The sequence below is a fragment of the Dasypus novemcinctus genome, chromosome 8 (assembly GCF_030445035.2).
Source record: "Dasypus novemcinctus isolate mDasNov1 chromosome 8, mDasNov1.1.hap2, whole genome shotgun sequence".
In the NCBI taxonomy this organism is placed as follows: domain Eukaryota; kingdom Metazoa; phylum Chordata; class Mammalia; order Cingulata; family Dasypodidae; genus Dasypus; species Dasypus novemcinctus.
In genome coordinates, this window is record NC_080680.1 from 88372248 (window position 1) to 88394714 (window position 22467).

The 22467-nt window shown below is 47.1% G+C and overlaps 1 protein-coding gene across 5 annotated transcripts in view; it reads left to right on the forward strand.

Moving 5' to 3' along the window:
- Positions 1-22016, forward strand: part of ZER1 (zyg-11 related cell cycle regulator) — a 35927-nt gene extending 13911 nt beyond the window's left edge. For 2 of the 5 annotated variants that reach the window (XM_058302292.2, XM_012518788.3), the window contains exons 2-17: positions 4723-4762; positions 6871-7122; positions 8552-8702; positions 8920-9356; positions 9690-9866; positions 10356-10470; positions 10633-10779; positions 11196-11369; positions 14200-14415; positions 15297-15338; positions 15484-15603; positions 16307-16422; positions 16747-16935; positions 17772-17869; positions 19906-20008; positions 21827-22016. In XM_058302292.2, the coding sequence (XP_058158275.1) occupies positions 6965-7122; positions 8552-8702; positions 8920-9356; positions 9690-9866; positions 10356-10470; positions 10633-10779; positions 11196-11369; positions 14200-14415; positions 15297-15338; positions 15484-15603; positions 16307-16422; positions 16747-16935; positions 17772-17869; positions 19906-20008; positions 21827-21884 (2301 nt within the window). In that variant the 5' untranslated portion in view covers positions 4723-4762; positions 6871-6964 and the 3' untranslated portion in view covers positions 21885-22016. The remainder of the gene's footprint in view (positions 1-4722; positions 4763-6870; positions 7123-8551; positions 8703-8919; positions 9357-9689; positions 9867-10355; positions 10471-10632; positions 10780-11195; positions 11370-14199; positions 14416-15296; positions 15339-15483; positions 15604-16306; positions 16423-16746; positions 16936-17771; positions 17870-19905; positions 20009-21826) is intronic. The other 3 variants (XM_004476458.4, XM_012518789.3, XM_071216933.1) reach the window with 2 other exon arrangements.
- Positions 22017-22467: the final 451 nt, after the last annotated feature.

Sequence of the window (22467 nt, forward strand, 5' to 3'; positions counted from 1 at the left end):
TTGTGAGGCTCCCCTACATAGCACCTGTATGTCATGGCTCTCCTTGCATGTGGCAGCACTGTACATGGGCCAGCTCACCACACAGGTCAGAAGGCCCTGGGTATAGAACCCTGGACCTCCTATCTGGTAGGTGGATGCTCTATCAACTGAGCCACATCCGCTTCCCAACAAATCATTCTTATTGATACATATTAATAAAGCCTATAGTTCATCCAAAGTATACAGTCAGTGGTATTTGGTATAATCATATTGTGCATTCATCACTTCAATCATTATTAGAGCATTTTCATTATTTCAGTAATAATAATGAACAAAACCAGACAAACAAGAAAATTCTTCACAGTCTCTCTATGCTTCCCCTGCTGTAAATAGCTGCTATTTCTAGCTATTACACAATTATTTATTTAATAAGCAGTTTTATTGTTATACATTCACATACTATATGATCTATCCAAACTGTACAGTCAGTGGCTTTTAGTGTAAGTGCAATGTTGTGCATTCATAGTCAGAAAAATTTTAGAGTTATTTCATTACTCCAAAAAGAACAACTCCACACCCCTTAGCATGCCTTACCCAGCCCTACGTAACCACTAATCCAATTTCATCTTTATAAATTAATTTATATTTACATTTTAGATAAATCATACAATATTTTACACAATATATTTAGTTCATCGTAATGCAGTCATATAGTATTTGTCCTTTTTTGTCTGGCTTGCTTCACTCACCATAATGTCCTCCAGGTTCATCCATGTTGTCATATGCTTTATGACTTCATTTCTTCTTACAACTGCGTAAAATTCCATTGTGTATTTATACCACAGTGTGTTTATCCATTCTTCTGTTGGTGGACACTTGGGTTGTTTCCAACTTTAGGCAGTCATGAGTAATGCCTCTATGAACGTAAGTGTGCAGATGTCTATTCATGTCACTGCTCTCAGTTCTTCTGTATATTTACCCAATAGTGGTATTGCAGAGTCACATGGAAAATCTATATTCAGCTTCTTTAGGAACTGCCAAATAGTCCTCCACAATGATGGTACCATTCTGCATTCCCACCAACAGTGAATAAGTGTACCTATCTCTACACATCCTCTCCAATACTTGTAGTTCTCTGTTCTTTTAATAGTAGCCATCTGGGGAAGCGGACGTGGCTCAGCTGATAGAGCATCCGCCTACCATATGGGAGGGTCCAGGGTTTGATCCCCAGGCCCTCCTGACCTGTGTGATGAGCTGGTCCATGTGCAGAGCTGCCGCGCACCAGGAGTGCCGTGCCACGCAGGGGCGCCCCCCACGTGGGGATGCCCCATACACAAGGAGTGTGCTCTACAAGGAGAACCGCCCCATGTGAAAAAAGTGCAGCCCGCCCAGGAGTGGTGCCACACACACAGAGAGCTGACACAGCAAGATGACGTAACAAAAAAGAGACGCAGTTTCCTGGTGCCACCGAGGGTGTAAGCAGGCACAGAAGAACATACAGCGAGTTGACACAGAGAGCAGACAATGGCGGGGGAAAGGGGGAAGAAATAAATAAAATAAATCTTTAAAAAAAAATAGTAGCCATCTAATTGTTTGAAATGATATCTCACTGTAGTTTTTTTTTTAAGGTTTATTTCATTTATTTATCTTTTCCCATCCCCTCATTGTTTGCACTTGCTGTGTCTGTTCCTCTTCTTTGTTTCTTTTCGAGTCACCAGGAACCAAATCTGGGACTGCCAATGTAGGAGAGAGGCACCCAATTGCTTAAGCCACCTCCCGGCTTTGTTGTGTATCTCATTATGTTTTTCCTCTTGTGTCTCTTATTACATCATCTTTTGTGTCAGCTAGCCGTGCCTGCCCATTGCACACTGTCTTCTGTAAGAGGCACCAGGAATCGAACCACAAACCTCCCATGTGGTAGGTAGGAGCCCGATCACTTGAGCCACATCCATTTCCTCTTACTATAGTTTTGATTCGCATTTCCCTAATCATTAGTGATGTTGAACACTTTTTCATGTGGTTTTTTTTTTGCCTTTTATATTTCTTCTTTGGACAAATGTCTATTCTTTTGCCATTTTTTTTAACAAATCAATTTTGTTGATACATATTAATAGAACATACAATTCGATTCAAAGTGTACAATCAGTGGTATTGGTATAATCACATAGTTGTACATCCATCACTTCAATCATTATTAGAGCATTTTCATTATTTCAATAATAATAATAATAAACAGACAAACAGGTGGCAGGTTTGGTCCAGTGGTTAGGGCGTCCACCTACCACATGGGAGGTCCGCGGTTCAAACCCCTGGCCTCCCGGACCCGTGTGGAGCTGGCCCATGCGCAGTGCTGATGCGTGCAAGGAGTGCCGTGCCACACAGGGGTGTCCCTGTGTAGGGGAGCCCCACGCACAAGGAGTGTGCCCCGGAAGGAGAGCCGCCCAGTGCAAAAGAAAGTGCAGCCTGCCCAGGAATGGTTCCACACACACGGAGAGCTGACACAACAAGATGACGCAACAAAAAGAAACACAGATTCCCTTGCCGCTGACAACAACAGAAGCAGACAAAGAAGAAAGATGCAGCAAATAGACACAGAGAACAGACAACTGGGGTGGGGGGAAGGGGAGAGAAATAAAATAAAAATCTAAAAAAAAAAAACAGACAAGAAAATTCTTCATCTCTCAGTCTATTTTCCCCTGCTGTCATAGCTGCTTTTTTGGCTATTCTTGCACATTTATTTATTTATTAGAAGTTTTATTGGGATATATTCACATATCTTTGACATCTGCCATTCTGAGTAGTATGTATCTTGGAGTAGGTCTATTCAAATTTATTCTGACTGGGGTACAAAGCACTTCTTGGACATGTAAGTTCATTTCTTTTGTGAGAGTTGGGAAATTTTTAGCTATTATTTCCTCAGATACGCTTTCTACCCCTTTTCCCATCTCTTCTCCTTCTGGAACTTCCATGGCACATATGTGTTGCATTTCATGTTGTAATCCAATGTTTTCTATTCTTTTCTATGTTCTTTTTTCTCTTCAATTTCAGCTCTTCTGTCTTTGGTATTACTTATTCTTTTTTTTTTTTTTTAAGATTTATTTTTTATTTATTTCTCTCCCCTTACCCCCGTCCCCAGTTGTCTGCTCTCTCTGTCCATTCGCTGCATGTTCTTCTGTGACCGCTTCTATCCTCATCAGCGGCACCAGGAATCTGTGTTTCTTTTTGTTGTGTCATCTTGCTGTGTCAGCTTTCCATGTGTGCAGTGCCATTCCTGGGCAGGCTGCACTTTCTTTCGTGCTGGGCAGCTCTCCTTACAGGGTGCACTCCTTGCGCTCGGGGTTCCCCTACGCGGGGGACACCCCTGCATGGCTCGGCACTCTTTGCGTGCATCAGCAGTGCGTAGGCCAGCTCCACATGGGTCAAGGAGGTCCGGGGTGTGAACCGTGGACCTCCCATGTGGTAGACGGACGCCCTAACCACTGGGCCAAGTCCGCTTTCCCCTCATTGTCTTCTTGATGTCGTATGTCTCTTTAGCCATATTGTCTTTTAACTCATTAATTTGAGTTTGGAAATTTGTGTGCATCTTGTTAATTAATTATCTCAAATCCTGCATCTCTTCTAGGGCTTTGATATAGTCCTTTTCTTGGGCCATGTCTTCCATTTTCTTAGTATGGCTTATAATTTTTTGCCGATGTGTAGGCGTCTGATTAGAATGGTAGTTTACTCATCTGCCCAATTTCTTTCTATTTCGTAGGGGTTTAGTGGTGGGAGGCTGTGTGTTCTGCTCTTTGATTCTTGGTTCGATCTGAATCTTTAGGATTGTCCCTGTTAGTTGCTCAAAACTGGGCTCTGGACCCAGTAATGGGTTGCAGACCTGCTTCCTAGGGCCTTGGGGAGGGAGGCTATAAAGGCTGTTAAAAGCCTCCCCTAATTATTTAATTTTCTCATGTGCCCTTCCTTGGTCAGCCAGCAGATGGCACTCCTTAGAAGCCCTCTCAGTTCAATGCCGGGTCAGCGTTTGTCTGCTGCCACACACTCTGGATCAATGGGATGGAGGTTCTTGCCTGGAGGCTAAGAGCCTTGTAATTAGACTTTCTCAGAGTCAGTTCTCCTTCTCTGGTAGCCCCTTCCCTTTTCTCTGGTAGGAAATAATTCCACTCCCCTCTCCATCCTCAAAAATCAGTTCTGGTTAGTCGAAAGGGAGATTGAATGTGTCTGATCTCTTTGGTCCTGGATCTCTTTAGTCCCCTGCTAGCAAACAATGGGATAGCTTCACCTGGCCTGGAAGGGCTGGTGGGATACAGCAGACCAAATTTGTGGGTCAGAAGCTGACTCAGCCTTAGGCTGTGTCCCTCTCTCTCCCCTATCCTGGGATGGTGGATCCCTGGAGCCCCCTTTGTCTGTGGCCGGCTCAGAGGCCTGAGAATTCTAAAGTGACTTTAATGTAGGGGAGGGAACCAGCAATAGCTAGCCACTGGTTCCAACTCAGTTTTGCCATTGTGAGTCCCCTCCTTTGTCCCTCTCTTTTCTTGTGTCCACCCTTCACCTGGTGTCCTAAACTCTAACAGATCTTTTTCCAGGCTTGTTTCAGCCTGTCCTCTAGCTATTTTCCTGGAAGAGGAGAGTCCCTTGTCTTTCTAGTCTGCTGTCTTCCCAGAAGTCCTTACCTTTTTTTTTTTTTAACCTAATTTTCTCTGGTTTGCTTGTCTGTCCACTCATTGTTTGTTTGCTCGCCTTCTCCAGCAGGCACCTGGAGCCAAACCCAGGACCTCCCACATGAGAGGTGAGTGCCCAACAGGCTGAGCCATAGCCGCCACCCGAAGGCTGCTGCGAATGCTGGCTGCTTGTTGCAGCGGGGGTGGCATTAGCTGTGTTGTGGCGGGAGGCGGCATCTGCCCATCTTCTTTTAGGAGACACTGGGACCTGAACCCAGGACCTCCCATGTGGTAGGCAGGCACTGAATTGGTTGATCCACATCCTCTTCCCCTTACCTTTTTTTAATAGCAGTTTTATTGAGATATAATTTGCATACCATATAGTTCATCTATTTGAAGCATACACTTCAATGGTTTTTTGTTTTTTTTATTACTCTCCCCTTTCCTTCTCCCTCCCCCCCACCCCCCCAGTTGTCTGCTCTCTATGTTCATTTGCTATGTGTTCTTCTGTGACCCCTTCTATCCTTATCAGCAGCACCGGGAATCTGTGTTTCTTTTTGTTGTGTCATCTTGTGTCAGCTCTTCGTGTGTGCGGCACCATTCTTGGGCAGGCTGCACTTTCTTTCACTCTGGGCAGTTCTCCTTACGAGGTGCACTCCTTGCACATGGTGCTCCCCTACGCAGGAGACACCCCTGCATGGCAGTGCACTCCTTGCACACATTAACGCTGCTCATGGGCCAGTTCCACACAGGTCAAGGAGGCCTGGGGTTTGAACCGCGGACCTCCCATGTGGTAGGCGGATGCCCTATCCATTGGTCCAAGTCTGCTTCCATCAATGGTTTTTAGTATATTCTCAGTTATGCAACCATCACAATCAATTTGAGAATATTTTCATCACCTTGAAAAGAAACCCATTAGCTGTCACTCCCTATTTTCCCCTAACCTTCCAGCCTCAGGCAACCACTCATCTACTTCTGTCTCTGTGGATTTGATTATTATGGACATTTCATATAATTAGAATCATACAATATTTGCCCTTTGTGTCTGGCTTCTTTGTCTTACCATGTTTCAAGATTCATCCATGTTGTAGCATGTATGAGCATTTCGTTCCTTTTATGGCTGAATAATGCTCCATTGTATGAACAGTCCACATTTATTCATTTATGAATTGATAGACATTTGGATTGCTCCCACTTTCTGGCTATTATGAATAAAGCTGCTATGAACATTCATGTAAAAAAATTTTATGTGGGTATATGTTTTCATTTATCTTGGGAGAAGCCACCATTTTTAATTCAGGGATATCGTATCTCCAAAGCCCTGGGACATATGAAGTGTTCAATCAGAGATAGTTGTATTAAAGTTGGAAAATACCCCACAGCCGAAACACCTCAAAGTAGCTGCTAAGATTTGTGAGGAGCAGGTGGTGTAACCCCCATTAAACATTCTGCCCCAACATTTTTTTTAAGTTGCATAAAACTAACCATAGGATTTTCAAGTAACCACTTTCTAACTCCCCTTTTCTTTTTTCTTTTTTTTCTTCTTTATTTTCTTTTAAATATTACACCCAACACATATTTTTGCCCACAGGCATTGTAAAGGCATAAAAATGCTTGAACAAAGACCCGTGCTTTTTTTCCCTTTTTTTTTAAGGTTAATTTTATTTACTTATTCCCTCCTGCCTCATTTGAGCTTGCTGTTAGCTCTCTGTGCTGTGTCCGTTTGCTCTGTGCTATCTGTGTCTGTTCTTCTCTTTCAGAGGCACCAGGAACCAAACCTGGAACCTCTCATGTGGAGGAGAGGCACTCAATTGCTTGAGCCACCTCCACTCCCTGTTTTATTGTTTCTGTCATTGTGGTTCCTCTTGGTGTCTCTTGTTGTGCCATCTTGTTGCATCAGCTCACCACGCCAGCCCATTGTGCCAACTTACTTGTCTTCTCCAGGAGGCACTGGGAACAAAACCTGGGACCTCCCATGTGGTAGGAAGGGGCTCAATCACTTGAGCTACATCCACTTCCCAGCCCCGTGCTCTTTGTAGGCCAAAGCATGCTTAGGTGGTGGCACAGCAGAGAGGGACTAGGGAAGGAGTCAGGAATCTTGGAGCCTCGCCTTGCTGAGCTGCTAATTCATATATGATCTCCAGGGCCTCGGCTTCCCTGCTCAAGAGTAGATATAGCTCAGCTGATGGTTCTGGCCCTTTTGTGCAGCTCACTTAGCTTCTTCCCCATTCCCCAGGCTGTGGCTCCACCAATGATTCTGTGAGTGCTGAGGACTCACTCCTGCCCCTGGGGGCCTCTGTGCTGGAGTGGCCCACCTGCCTGCCCCCGGCATGGCGTCTGACACTCCTGAGTCCTTGATGGCCCTCTGCACCGACTTCTGCCTACGCAACCTGGATGGCACCCTGGGCTATCTGCTGGACAAGGAGACCCTGCGGCTACATCCAGACATCTTCCTGCCCAGCGAGATCTGTGACCGGCTCGTCAATGAGTGAGCAGGGCCTGGGGTTGGGGCGGGGTCCGTGTCTTAGCATGAGTGTGTGTGGAAAGAGAAGGACTGGGTATGTGCACCATGTGGGGTGTGGATATGGATATATTTGTGTGGGAGGGAATGCAGGTACATGTTGTCCATGGCTGTAAGAGAATACTGGTGTGTCGATAACCATAAAGGTGTATGTGTTCATGTTGGTACATGGGTGGATGTGTACACTTGAAAGATTGGGTGTGTGCATGCCTGTGGGCTTCTGCAACACAAAGGTATGTTTGAATGTGAAAGTACATATGTTACCACACTAATGAAAGAAGTTGTTGATGTGGGAGGAGTGGGGGGTGTAGGAAGTGGGGTATATGGGAAAGTTATATTTTTTAAGGTAACATTTTGTGTGATTTTTGTATCTTTTTAAAAAATAATAAAAAAAGAGTGCACATGTGCATTTAGGTGAGAGAGAAAAAAGACTAATGTGCTTATAAACTAAATGGGCATGGACATGCAGGTTTATATGCTGGTGCTGGGATGATGGGTCTATGACCAGGGATTAAACCATTCTTAAAATCTTTATACAGCCCCTCTGAGAGACTCCCTCCTGATCGGGGCTCTGAGAAGCATGATATGCTTTCACTGATTCCAGGAGCTCAGCCTGGATGCCTAGAAAGGAGATTGTTAGACCAGGCAGTTGCATATGAAAGTGGGAACCTGTGTGTTACCTCATGACAGAGCCATACATGTAATAATGTTCTCATTTCTGAGCATTTAATGTGGGGAAGGCATTAAGTTGGACTCTTCGCAGGCCAGCATTAGGTCGATTTTACAGATGAAGAAACAGGTCGAGAGACCTTCATTTACCTGCATGAAGTTTCCTGGTAGTAAGCAATAGCTGAGCCAGATTTAGACTCCAGAATGTTGGACTCCAAAGTCTTTCCACCAGACCAGAATCCTTGCATGAACTAGAACCACAAAAGGGTTTTATTGCTGGGAACTCCAACCACTTGGATTAATTTTCTTGTCTGAAAGGGCCCTGGGAGGGAATGATAAAGAAACTAGAAGCTAGCTTAAAGAAGGCGATGAGCACGGACACCGTGATGGAGCTGCTGCTCCACCTGTGGAGGCGTGTGGACTGGGTGGGCATTTGGATAGGAGGTGTATGTGTTTGTTATGGGAGTGTCTAGAATCTGGGGGGAAAGAGACTTGGGGTTTACTATTGATAAGAAGCCCCTATCATTATCACCCAGAGAGCTGCCTCTGGGCTCCTGCTTCCTGGGCCACCCTTAATCCCAGAGTCTCACCTGTAGTGTAGTCAGGAGCAAGTAGATACGATTAGGAGGATGAGAAAAGGCTCCAGGAAGGGGAAGGCCTTCTGCTAGGCCTTGGAGAGAGGGCCAAGTTCCTTGGGCCATTTCCCGGAACCTTTCTTCTCTCCCAGGTATGTGGAGCTGGTCAATGCTGCCTGCAACTTTGAGCCACACGAGAGCTTCTTCAGCCTCTTCTCGGACCCCCGCAGCACACGCCTCACCCGTATCCATCTCCGCGAGGACCTGGTACAGGACCAGGACCTGGAAGCCATTCGCAAGCAGGTGAGCCTGCATCTCCAGGGCACCAGGGATGGCCATGAGGAGGCCAGCCCCAAAAGGGTCAAACAGTGAGTCAGAGCTGGGACCGTTGACCTCCCACCCAGGGATCCCAAAGCCACTGTTCCCTCTCTCTGCAACCCCACCATGCCCACCTGTAGCCCTGCGCAAGGCCTAGGGCAGGGGTGGGCAGGGGTGATGACAGAGCTGTGCCTGCTACCAGGACCTGGTGGAGCTGTACCTGACCAACTGCGAGAAGCTGTCCGCCAAGAGCCTGCAGACACTGAGGAGCTTTAGCCACACTTTGGTGTCACTCAGCCTCTTTGGCTGCGCAAACATTTTCTACGAGGAGGAGAACCCAGGAGGCTGTGAAGATGAGTGCCTCGTCAACCCCACCTGCCAGGTGTTGGTCAAGGACTTCACCTTCGAAGGCTTTAGCCGCTTACGTTTCCTCAACCTGGGCCGCATGATTGACGGGGTCCCTGTGGAGTCCCTACTGCGGCCACTCAACTCGCTGGCCGCCTTGGACCTCTCAGGCATTCAGACAAGCGATGCAGCCTTCCTAACCCAGTGGAAAGACAGTCTGGTATCCCTTGTGCTCTACAACATGGACCTGTCTGATGACCACATTCGTGTCATCGTCCAGCTGCATAAGCTGCGGTGAGCTGCCCAGCCCAGAACTCACCAGGGATGGGAATTGGGGAGGGGCAAGGAGGAAGGGAGGTGGGTGTTGTCGGTCCCAGAGGGTTTATGAGCCCTTGGCCATGCGGATCGTTGGGATGGAAGAGGCAGTCCTCGTCCTTAAACCCAATGCTTCTGCTGGATTGGGGCTGTTCAAGGCACCTAGGTCCCAGCCGGTTTTTTTCCCAAGTGCTCTGGAGCAGCTGTGACAGAGATGGGCCCTCCCCTGTTATGGACTGAGGGAACAAGGGTGTATGGGATAGCCCCCACCTGTGCCAGATCCTGACCGGTGACCCCCACCTCACTCTCCAGACACCTGGACATCTCCCGAGACCGCCTCTCCAGCTACTACAAGTTCAAGCTGACCAGGAAGGTGCTGAGCCTCTTTGTGCAGAAGCTGGGGAACCTGATATCTCTGGACATCTCTGGCCACATGATCCTGGAGAACTGCAGCATCTCCAAGATGGACGAGGAAGCGGGACAGACCAGGTGGGGCTGCAGGCAGGGGAGCTCCTGGGAACACACCCTGTGTGGTTGTAAGCAGTAAGTAATTCAACAGCATTTACCAAGTGCCCTCACTGGCAAGTATGCTGTGCTGGGTGCTGGAGTTAAAGAAAGGCATCATGCCCTGCCCTCTCAGAGTCCATATAGGAGAGTGGGGGCAGAGCAGGAGGGAGGTCATGACGAGGGCTGTGGTTGGGGAATTGTCCTGAGGATCTAGAAGGAGGAAGGCAGAGGAATGGCATCCAGGTTATCCTGAAGGCTCCTTATGAGTTTGCCAGAAGAAACTCTAGCAGAGAGAACAGCATGTGCAAAGGCTAGAGCACAGTGTGGGGTGTTGTTAAGACATGAGGCTCAAGGGCCTAGAAGAGGGCATCGAGTAAATGCCAAGCCACCCCCAGGGAGAGGCTCTCTTGACAGTGAGCCTGGGGCAGCCCCAGGTCCCACACCGCTGACCTCAGGACCCTCTTTCCCTAGCACCGAGCCTTCTAAGAGCAGCATCATGCCTTTCCGGGCTCTGAAGAGGCCACTGCAGTTCCTCGGGCTCTTCGAGACATCCCTGTGCCGCCTCACACACATTCCGGCCTACAAAGTGAGAGGGTTGAGGAGGAGGAACCCGGAGCCTGGGAGAAGGGAGGAGGCTGGGCTAGAGGCACCAAGGTGTCTGCCCTGGGGCTAGAGCACCGAGCTGGGATGGGGGATCCCACCACCCAGCCTCTTACAGGCTGTTCTGAGCATGCCCTGTACATTCCAGGTAAGCGGTGACAAAAATGAGGAGCAGGTTCTCAACGCCATTGAGGCCTACACGGAGCACCGGCCCGAGATCACCTCGCGGGCCATCAACCTGCTTTTTGACATAGCGCGCATTGAGCGCTGCAACCAGCTTCTGCGGGCCCTGAAGGTCAGCCTCAATCCTGGTGGCCCCTCGGGCTTCTGTCCATCCCCACCTGGATGAAGTTGGACTTTGTCTGAGCCGTGTTCCCAGAACCCCAGCCCTGCCGCAGGGCCCCTGTCCCTCCTCTGTACTGCCTCCCATCCCCAGGGCACCAGCATGCCTACCTCCCAAACCCCACCTCTGCCCACACCGTGCCTGACTTGTTGCAGCATTGGCCTTGTTCACACCCTGCCCAAGGCTCTCGCCCTCGGGCCCTGCTCCACAAAGGGCCCTGGAGCGAAAGGGTGGGGCCTCCAGAACCTTGGCCCCATCCTAGTTTTTGCTTCCTAATCCTAGTTTCTGTTCTCATAGAGCCTTAGGCCTGTCATAGCACAACTTTAACAGGATTTGCCAACCTGAGCCCCTGTTCTGTCTCCTTATAGCTGGTCATCACAGCCCTCAAGTGCCACAAGTATGACAAGAACATCCAAGTGACAGGCAGCGCCGCCCTCTTCTATCTGACCAATTCAGAGTACCGCTCAGAGCAGAGCGTCAAGCTGCGTCGGCAGGTCATCCAGGTGGTGCTGAATGGCATGGAATCCTACCAGGAGGTGACGGTGAGCCCCTGACCCACCAAGGCCCTGCATGCTCCAGCCCTAGCCACCTCTTTTCCTGCTCACCCTGTGCCCCAGCCATGCTGAGTGGCTTGCATGTCCCACAGAGTGCCATGCTTGCTTCTCTCCTCCTTCCCCCTGGGATCCGTACTGCCTCCATCCCCAACTCCCCCTTCCCACTGCAACACTCCCAGACTCCTTGGACCCTGCCTTCAGATCCCCCATTACCCAGCCCCACCTGGACAGTTCATTCCGTTTCATCACCTACTGCTGCTCTCCACCCATTGAGACTCTGCTCCACACAGAGGTGCTGGGCTCCTGTCCTGCCTCTGGGCCCCAGCCTGGCAGCACTATGCTGGGGACCTATTTTTCTCAATAGCTGCTTTTATTATAAAAGTAATTTGAACACTTTTATCACAGAAAAGTTATACAGATATACAAAATTAAAGAAAATAAAAACCACCTGCTGTCCCACCACCATTAACGCTGGATGTCTATTGCTCAGCATTTTGGTCTATGCATATGTATTTAGTAAAAGGGATTATGCTGTGTGTAGTGTTTGTGTCACATGGATTTTTAATTCACCAGTGTCTTGTGAATGTCAACACCTGCCATATCAACAAATACATTTCTACAATGACATTTTTAACATCATGCTTCTTTCCCAATTACAAAAGTAAGGTGTTTAATGCTTAACAAAGGAAAAACTTCAAGGAATATGAAAATATATTGGCTGGAAAGTAAAAGTTGTTCCCAATTCCCCCTCTCCTGCCGCAGGCAGCCAGTTTTAACAGCGTGGTTTTTTATTGTTGGCGTCAGCACGTGTTCAGCCACTGTGGAGCGGCCACTCGGTTGCAGACTGTGTGCTGGAGCTGGAGGCTACGGTCAAGCTCACGGACTCACAGGACAGGCCCCGCCAAATGCCTGGGCTGCAGTCATTGACGCAGACCCCTGTTATTGAACTTTTCGGTTGCTTTTCTATTTTCTGCTATTTCAAACAGTGCTTTGCTGATTATATTAAACTGATTAGCCTCATAATACATTTCTAGAAGTAGAATTGCTGGGCCAAAGCATTTGTATTTTTAAAGCATTTGGTATATATTATTGAATTTCCTCCAGAAAGCCTGTGGTATGCTGTCCTCCCTCTGTAGGGATGAGAATGCCCACCAGTGATTTTTTTTTATTTTTCCTACATTGAGTTGATTTTATAATCAAATAAAAGGGATGTCTTTTTTTCTTTCAATGAAAAAAAATGCTAGTTTAAGGCTTCCAAAACAAACTATAAATCCTATTAACGAAATGGAAATTAAAATAAGACACCACATTTCATTTCAAGAGATTGATAATACCCAGCATTGACAAGGGTGGGGGAAAGAGCACTCAGACACTTTCTATTGGTAGGATGTGAATTGTACAATCTTTTTGGGGGGCAGTTGTCAGAACCTACCAAAAATTTAAAAGTATGCATCTTTTGACCTAACCATTCCACAGTGACAAAATGTTCTTAGAGGGAAAATCTACACATATATCCACCCTTGTCTGATTAGGTAGAAGTCAGAAGGAACCAAAATGCCTTAGCAATGGAGATTATGGTAGATCTATACAGGTAGATCTATATGGAAAGATGGCTACTGCCTATTGTTGAGTGAAGAGAAGCAAGTTTGGACCAATACCTTTTTTGGCTCCACCTCTCCCAAAAATATATGTTTGAATTTGTATGATAGAAAACTCTGGAAGAATATACCCTGGACTTTTAACAGTGATTACTTCTGGGGAACGAAATGGGGTGAGGGAGTTTAACTTTTTGTTCCAATGGTATTATCTGAACTTTTTACAGTGAGTTAGCATTGTTTTTATAGTTTAAAATATATTTTTTTCTCAAATTAAAAAAAAAACTATGTATATTGGAGAGGAGAAAATACAAAAGGTTAACCAAGGGTAATATACTCTATATGATTAATAAAGTGTGACAAACCTGCAACATCTGCAAAGGAAGGAAGGAAATTAAATTACAAGGAAAGGAAAGTACTGAGAACACTGTAAAAAAAAAAGAAAGAAAGAAAGAAAAGCCTGTAGACAATGCAAAGAGAAGGATGTGGCATAACTAGAACTCTCATACACTGCTGGTAGGAGTATAAGCTGGTACACCTACTTTGGAAAACAGACTGGTGTTACCTAGTAAAGTTGAAGACACACATACCTTGTGCCCCAGCAGGTCCACTGCTCAGTGTGCAAGTCCTAGAGAAATCGAGGCACTTGGATACCAGGATGCATATAGCAAACATTGTCCACAATAACCAGAAATTGCAAGCAGCCCAATGTCCGTTAGCAGCAGTAGAACAGATGAATAAATTGGGGTGTCATCATAATGGAATACTCTATTGTAGTTAAAAATAAATGGATTCTGGCTATCCACAACAATGTGATTGATGCTACAAATCTGTGATTGAAAAAAAGTAAGATGCTAAATAGTCACTCATGCAGCAAAACAAGGAGGATGGTTTATGATCAGGAAGGGACATATGGAAATTTCAGGGAATTGCTCATGTTCTATTTCTTTGACCCAGGTGGTGCTTTCATGGGTTTTCACTTTATAATTTTTGTGAAACAGTTTTGTAAAACTGTGCATGTGTATGAATATTACATTTCACATTTGTTTTTAAAATATTTTTAAAAAAGAAGAAGGCAGCTTGCAGTCTCCCCTTCCAGGAAACTTTCCTGGACCACTGCAGCTGTGGATGTGTCTCATGCCCCCTAGAGAGTCAGTCCCTTAACTCATGCTGCCAAGCCTGACCCTGAACGTGCTCTCCACTTGTCTCCTCTACTGGCCCAGGTCCAGCGGAACTGTTGCTTGACCCTCTGCAACTTCAGCATCCCTGAGGAGCTAGAATTCCAGTACCGCCGGGTCAATGAGCTCCTACTCAGCATCCTCAACCCCACAAGGCAAGACGAGTCAATCCAGCGCATTGCCGTGCACCTGTGCAACGCCCTGGTATGCCAGGTGGACAACGACCACAAGGAGGCCGTGGGCAAGATGGGCTTTGTTGTGGTACGTCTGGAGTGAGCTGCCTCTCCCTCCTTTCTTCCTCCAGAGCCGCACTTCCTGGGCTTTCTTCCATTAACTACGGAGTCCTCCCCCACCACACTCCACAGCCTCTCCATTTTGGTTGAGAGTCTCAGAGGAGGGCCTGGAGTATGTGTGTTGGGGGCGAGGGCAGTGCTTATGTTGAAGTGTGAAAGATTTAGGCTAGACCAAAGGAAGAATTTCCTAACAATGATTATTGCTACAACCCCTGTAGATTTTCTCCATCGAGAACACTCTGTCATCCTCTCCCAGTCCCCTTCACTCATCCATTAGGTCCCACTTAGGGAATCACTCCCTGCTGCCTCAAACCAGGTTGGATGCCCCTGTTATGCTGTCTCAGTTGTGATTATGTTTTTAAGGGCCTGTTTAATGTTGGCCTTCCCCACTCAATTGTTAGCTCCATAGGGAAAGACGCCACACTTGTTCCTTTCATCGTTATGAAAGGAACTTTCTAGCGTAGGGTCTGATGCGCAGTGAGGAGATGATAAATATTTGCTGAGGAAAGGAAAGAAAGGTAGAGGAAGGGACTCAAGAGTATCCAGACTCCTCCTCTCAATTTTTTTTACTAGGGAAGCTGAAACCCAAAGAGGGGAAGGGCCAAGCCCAAAGTCACAGAGGTTGGTTGAGCCAGGGCTAGCACCCAGGCCTCCTGATGTCAAACACTAAGGGTCTGTGGGTTGGATTTCTTCAAATGGCCTCCCAAACAGATAAGAGAGATTTGGTCTTATCAGAATGTTTTAACCAGGCATTGAATCACTGACTCTCAAGATCTCTCCATCCTGGGTTCCTGGGAGATATAGTGATTCTTGGGCCCTGGCCCCTCAGCAAACCCTTTCTGCCCACAGACCATGCTGAAGCTGATTCAGAAGAAGCTGCTGGACAAGATAGTAAGTCAGAGCTACTCTGCCCCTTCTCTACCCTGGGAGGGGACTGGTTTGCCCCGGGGGAATATCCATGTCTTGTCACCAGTGCCAGGAGCCTACAGGGCCCGTCTAGGTGAGCCTTTGCTGAGCCCTCCCCTGCTGCTCACAGTGCGACCAAGTGATGGAGTTCTCGTGGAGCGCCCTCTGGAACATCACAGATGAGACGCCCGACAACTGCGAGATGTTCCTCAACTTCAATGGCATGAAGCTCTTCCTAGACTGCTTGAAGGTAGCACTGACCTCCAGTGGCAGCAGTCTCCTTGATGTCCACACAGTCACTTTTCTGTTCCTAGGCTCCCTATCAACCAAATCCATCAGCACCCCACCACCACCACCACATGATTCCCACCAAAGGCAGTAGGGCCAACTTAAAGGTCCACCAGCCCAGGCTTCAATGCCAACAGAAGCTCCACAGACCTCCCTTGACACAGACGGCCTGGCTGGGTCCTCTCTTGGAGCCCTCCAAGGGAAAACCTGACCGCTTCCTTCTCAGCAGTGATTTCTTAGGCTTCCTAGAGCTGGCTGGTGTCCATTGGGATATCAGCTGGACAGAGGACAGAATTCTGTCTGGTAGGATTGTCTATTCATCCTCAGACTCTTCCTCTATTTTCCTTTCTCCAGCCTCAGTTAAGGGAGTCCCCTTAAACTAATATTTTGAACTTTGGTAAGTAGAACCACATTTGCCCCATTCACGACTGTATAGGTCATATCTCCACTCTCTGCCTTTGTCTTGGTTGCAAGAAGCCTTCACCTTTTTAAAGCCCTTTGGTGTGTACCTAGGTTCAATGGAAGGTATGTGGGCAGCATATTGCACCCCATCTTGATCTAGCTGGAATAGCCAAACAGATGTCCATAAAGCCTTTAGGTAACAATTCCAGGATTAAGTGATTAAATTCTAATTGAGGTGGCCCCACTGGCCCTCATTTTGCCAGGAATTCCCAGAGAAGCAGGAACTGCATCGAAATATGCTGGGACTTTTAGGGAACGTGGCAGAGGTGAAGGAGCTTCGGCCCCAGCTCATGACCTCCCAATTCATCAGCGTCTTCAGGTTGGTACTTCCCTCTTCCCCTTTTGCATTGGCTGCAAGGATGCTCAGCACTCTTTCTAGTCTTTGCTCGGGTGCAGCAACTCCTCTTAACCTATATATCTGTATGAAATGTCATTTTTTCCTTTATAATGTGGTTTCTTTTTCCCTCTTGTAGCTGCATCTTAAGTGATTTCAATTCCATTTTAGATGTATGCTGCGTGTGAATAATAAGTGATAAAGAAGTAAATAGTATTCTGGCCTCAGGTTGTAAATTAGGGTCCATCAGCTGGTAGCTGAAGAGAGACTGGGGAATGGGACTCTACTTCTCTCTCTTCTCCCTGTCAGCAACCTGCTGGAGAGCAAAGCAGATGGGATTGAAGTTTCCTACAATGCCTGCGGCGTCCTCTCCCACATCATGTTTGACGGGCCTGAGGCCTGGGGCATCTGTGAGCCCCAGCGGGTAGAGGTGGAGGAGCGCATGTGGGCAGCCATCCAAAGCTGGGACATCAACTCACGGAGAAACATCAATTACAGGTGCAGAGTGGGAAAGGGGTGGGTGTGGACCTGGGGTGAGCACCCGGCCAAGATCTGGTCACAGCTTATTGCCTTCTAGACCTCTGCTGCGGTTTTGATTCTTAAGTATTGAGGTACAGTTAATGTATGGGAAAGAGCTTAATGTGTGCCAGTTCTCTTGTAGTTTTCATGCATGTCAATGCCTGTATGTACCCTAAACCTGTTCTTTATGAATACTTGTGAGTAATTACTTCACTATACATGTGATACATGTTTGTTTGGGGAGGGGGAGAAAATACGGCAGCAAAACAGAAATCACTCCTAGTCATAGCCCCTGTGAGAGAAGCCCTGTTAACATTTCAGGGTCTACCCTCCAGCATTAATTGCTACAGATTTAATTGCTGCAATTCGAGTTGGCATCAATTCTTACGATATTATTAACTGACTTTACAGGCACAAGTATGAGTCTCCTTGCTGTTTTGTAACAACTGGGTCACTTTCCACGTGTGGATGGGCTTAGGCCATCCTGTACTACTTGACAATTCAACTGAACACCCACATTGGAAGAAACGGGCTTAAGCCTATAGCAGGCGCTCAACCACTAAGCTACATCTGCTCCCCCATGCCCATTCTTTTAATTTCTCACAAGGGAGCTCCCTTTGCAGAGCTTAGACCTGAGGAGACAAGGAACCTAAAAGTGGGATGAAGGCCCTGCTGCCCTTTCTTCCTGTATCCTATAGGGCTGCTTAGGCTTTGTCCTAAGAACCCTCCAGGGAAGACGAACCCTGGACAAGAGAAGTGGCCCCTCCCCTTTCACCTCCAAGTATTAGAAATGACCTGGATTTCTCTTTTCACAGGTCCTTTGAGCCAATCCTCCGCCTCCTTCCCCAGGGCATCTCCCCTGTAAGCCAGCACTGGGCAACCTGGGCCCTATATAACCTGGTATCTGTCTACCGTGAGTACCCCCTTGCCCTTTGTTCAGACACAGGGCCACTCTCCCAGCTGAAAGCCCACTTGCCCTCAGGGAGCTTCTAATCCAGTTGAGGAGCACTAATAAAGCTGGTTTAAGCATTTGTGCCTAGAGCAAAGCCCTCCACTTCTCAGCATTTGTGGGACGCCCTGTCTAATGGCTGGCTCCCCACCTCTCCACCCAGAAGTAGGCCTAGATGAGAAGGTCCACCCAGAGTTCCCAGACAGCTTGCTTAATGCTTCCTGCCTCAATGAGTGAATAGTCAAAAACCTCCATGCCTTCTGCTTGACAGGATCAAACCATATGACCAACCCAAGCAAAGGGTAAAATTAACCCTTGAGGAAGACAGGGAGAACAGGAGAGAACTTTAAAAAATCTCTTGTATCCTCAAGAAGATTCCCACACGTACAAAGAAGAGCCTGAACTCTTCTCTGCTTGGTAGCTTTTGAGGGAGAAGAAAAAGAAGATACAGTGCTAAGAGATTTTGATGGCAGTCCTTTCCCCAACTAGTAATGTAACCACTCTGTACCTTGATTTCCTCATCTGTAAAATGGGGATAACAATGGACCTGCCTCCTAAGACCAACATGAAAAAGGAACCAGTGTACACTGCCTAGCCCTGTGCCTGCCTGCACCATCAGCACTGCTCAGTTATGTTAACTGGCAGACTGGATGAGAATGTAGGCTCTGGAATCAGACTGCCTGGATTTCAAACTTGGTTGCACCACTTGCTGTGTTTCTTTCTCTTTTTTTTTAACTAAGATTTATTTTTTATTTATTGAGTACCCCCTTCATTGTTCGCACTTGCTGTCTGCTCTGTGTCCATTTGCTGTGTGCTCTCTTTGTCTGCTCATCTTCTTTTCAGGAGGCACTGGGAACCAAACCTGGGACTTTCCCATGTGGTAGGCAGGAGAGCAATCACTTGAGCCACATCTGCTTCCCTTACTGTTTCTTTTTTTTTTTTTTTTTCTTACTGTGTTTCTTAACGTCTCATCTTTGTAATGGGACTTAACCTCATAGGCTAGTTGTAAAATAAGACACATAAAGTACTTAGAACAGTGGTTGGCACATATCACAGGTTCAATAAAAGTTAGCCTTTTTCATTATTACTCTGAGGTTAGTCTTATTAAATAGCACCTGATCTCAAAGAGGCAGCACAGCAATAGAGGAAAGAGTCTTGAGCTGGGACTCCCTCAAGTAAGCCTTTAGGGTGACTTGGAATAAATAGCTTCAACTGTCTGAACCTCAGATCCTTTATCTATAAAATGGAAATGATAAAAATAGTTCCTACTCAATATATTTTCAGTATAATTAACATCAACTGATTGTACTTGAAAGTGGTTAAAATGAGAAATTTTGTGTTGTGCATATACTACAATAATTTTTTTTAAAGCTCCTACTGCATAGAGCTGCTGGAAGCTGCAAGTAAGATACCTGGGTTCTCTGTGTAGTGGAAAGCTCTGGATACTGAGCACTGGAACATTCTTTAATGGAGTACAAAACCACCCAAACCACCCAGTAGGAAGTCATAATAGTTCTACCTAGTTGACATCTCTTAGTCATTGATCTCCAACCTGGCTGGTTACCAGAATCACCTGATGGGGTTTTGCTAAAAACACATATAAATACAGGTCCCTGGATCTACTGAATCAGAATACCTAGGATCAGGTATTTTTGTATTTTTACAAAAAATTTTTTAGAGGGTCATCATGTTTAGGAGCCACTGGTTTGGGTGATATTTTCTGTAGGGTGCACTCTGGAAATCAAGTGCAGCAACTTCAAACCAAAGTAGGGAAGAGCCCTTTCCAAGGACTCGCCACCTGCTGTTCCCCCGGTGGACACAGGAACGCTGGCCCAGGCTGTTGGTAAACACGCTACACCCCCTGGTTCCGGCAGGGCCCGTCCACCCAGGCCTGCGTCTTCATCGGCCCCTCTGGGAGGGCAGTCCTGCAGCAAGGGTGGATTTCTAGGTCACAGGCTGACAGAGGACCTGATAATCTGCTTGCTGCCATCACCCCACAGCGGACAAGTACTGCCCTCTGCTGATCAAAGAAGGTGGGATGCCCCTGCTGAGGGACATGATCAAGATGGCGACTGCCCGGCAGGAGACCAAGGAAATGGCGCGGTAAGAGGCAGGCGATGCGTTTCTCTTGGAGCCTTGATTTAGGGGAGTTGAGGGACACAGCAGGGGCTCTCTGGTGATGAGGAATGGCTGAAATTCCCAGAGGTGACGTGGGGTTGAGTTGTGGAGGTAGACAGTGTACCGATGTCCATCTGGGGACCCAAGTATCATCTAGATGATCAAGCTTTGAATGGAGCATTCTTGCCCTTTTTCATAAGTTTAGTTTTTTTATTCCCAACAAATTCCATCCTCTCATCACTGGGCATTAGCAGACCAGATCAGAATTTTTCATTACTTATTGTCAAAGACATTTCAACTAAAGAGAGTACACAGTGTGGTAAAATACATAATGGAGATCAAAGCAGAACAGAGTGCCACTAAGTTTCTGAATGTGAAAGTCACTGACATTGCTACGTGGTTGTGGTTTTAATGACAGTGTCTAACATCAGCTCTGATTCTTCGCCATCAGTGCCCCAGAGAGACAGACTCTCAAATGCAACATGTCAGAATTAGCAGTAACTAACTTGCTTTTTCCAGGATCCACTCTAGAAGGGATAGTAGTTTAAGTTTTACCCCAATAAATTTTTGGCGTAGTTCTAAACACAGCCTAGAATAAAAAGTAACATGGAGGAGGGGCCTGTGGCTTGGAGGCTCCTCAGACAATAACTCACTAAACTGGGAGACATCTACTGGCTCTGCCATTATTTTTGGCAAAAGCTACTGCTTAGACATAGGTTTGTCTGCATTGAGAATGATCAAATGAGCAGTTCTCAAATTTAATCTCCCTAAAGAATCACCTGGAAAGAATGTGAAAACGTACAGGCCTCAACCCTTAGATTTTCTTTTCCAGTAGGCCTGGACATTTCATTTTTAAAATGTATTCCAGGATATTTGAGAAGCATTGGCTAAGACTGGCTGGTAACCCACTCCAGTCGCTTTCAGTATTTCTCTAAGACCTAAAATGTGTATCTCAACTGACAGGTCTATTTGACGGTTTGTTTTGCGTGGCATTTGAGTCATAGGTAGCCACTTGGGGTGATGCTAAGAAGACACATTCCACTGGTCCATTATTCCGTGCCCCACTCTGGCATCGTTTTCTTCCTAAAAGGCAGGAGGGCACCTCTTCAGTGCCTTGAGGCTGCAGTGAGCAACCACCACCACCACCACCACCTGGAGGCATAGTACTGACCAAGAGGGCGGGGCCGTCCTGGGTGACACTTGACAGCAATGGGGCAGTAGTGCCAAGGGTCAGCCAGAGACTTGAGATGTGAACATGAGTGGTGGTTCCCAGACGTCGCGCCGGGGCCTGGGGCCTGGGGCCTGGAGCTGCAGGGATTCTGGTGCCCTTGAGCAAGCACAGCTTCCCTAGTCCTAGCCCTGCTCAATCAGGATCTCTGGGTGAATCTGATGAGTAGCCAGTTTGGGGTCCACTAGTGGATGTTTGGAAAGAAAAAGATCTGGGGATGTGGGGGGAAATAAAGAAGGAAGACATTGCTAAAGAAAGGAGCAAAGGGTTTTGGAGGTCAGGCCTGAGCTGACTCAGAGGATCTCCTAACCACAGATGCTCTGTAATTGAGGGGTAGGGGAAGAGCATGGGGAGGAAGGAAGGGAGGACAGGGCGGTGACAATATTCATGGCCACAGGTGCCATTTCCTGGGTGTTTCGCACATGCCAACCACTCTGCCAGTCTCTATGTACATCTTCTCAGTGACCATCACATTACCATTACCATTTGCTATCCAGCTACCTGATACCTAGGAGGGGCCAGGCTCCCCTAGGCCCAAGCCCACCTTCAATCTTCTCTTCCCCCATTGTCTCCAGCAAGGTGATTGAGCACTGCAGTAACTTTAAAGAGGAGAACATGGACACATCCAGATAGAAGCCTCTGCCCCCGTGGCCACCGTCGCTCTGGACCACGAGGCCAGGAGGAAGCACTCTCAAGCAGCCCAGCTGGCAAACCCCCTGCCAGGGAGCCTCCCACGAGATGAAGAGGCACGGGGGGACTTTTGCACAACCGACGCTTTTCCTTAACATTAGTGAGATATATATATATTATATATATATATATATAATTTTTTTTTTTTTTGGTTAGGAAGTGTGAAGTTTTGTGCGTATGATTTCTGTACAAAAACAAAAATATTCCGAGTCCTTGTAGCTTCCTTGACATTCTCAAACCCCAACTCAAAGCCTTCCTCGCTACCACACTCACTTCCATCTAAACCAGGCTAAATGCCTCTAACATTGTGAGTGTCTGTTCCTTTCCCAATAAAATCCAACCCTGCCCTCACTTCCTGTGATGACGGGCAACATGCCTGTATCAGCCCACTCCAGCACCCCAACCTACCTGCCAAAGCCTAAGGTCCCCATGTGGACTCCAGGGCTTGGCCAGTGGGGGTTGGGGATTAAAACAAACCCCTCTGGGTCCCCCAGATGCCTTGGAGCACCCAGCTGTGGGCGATCTG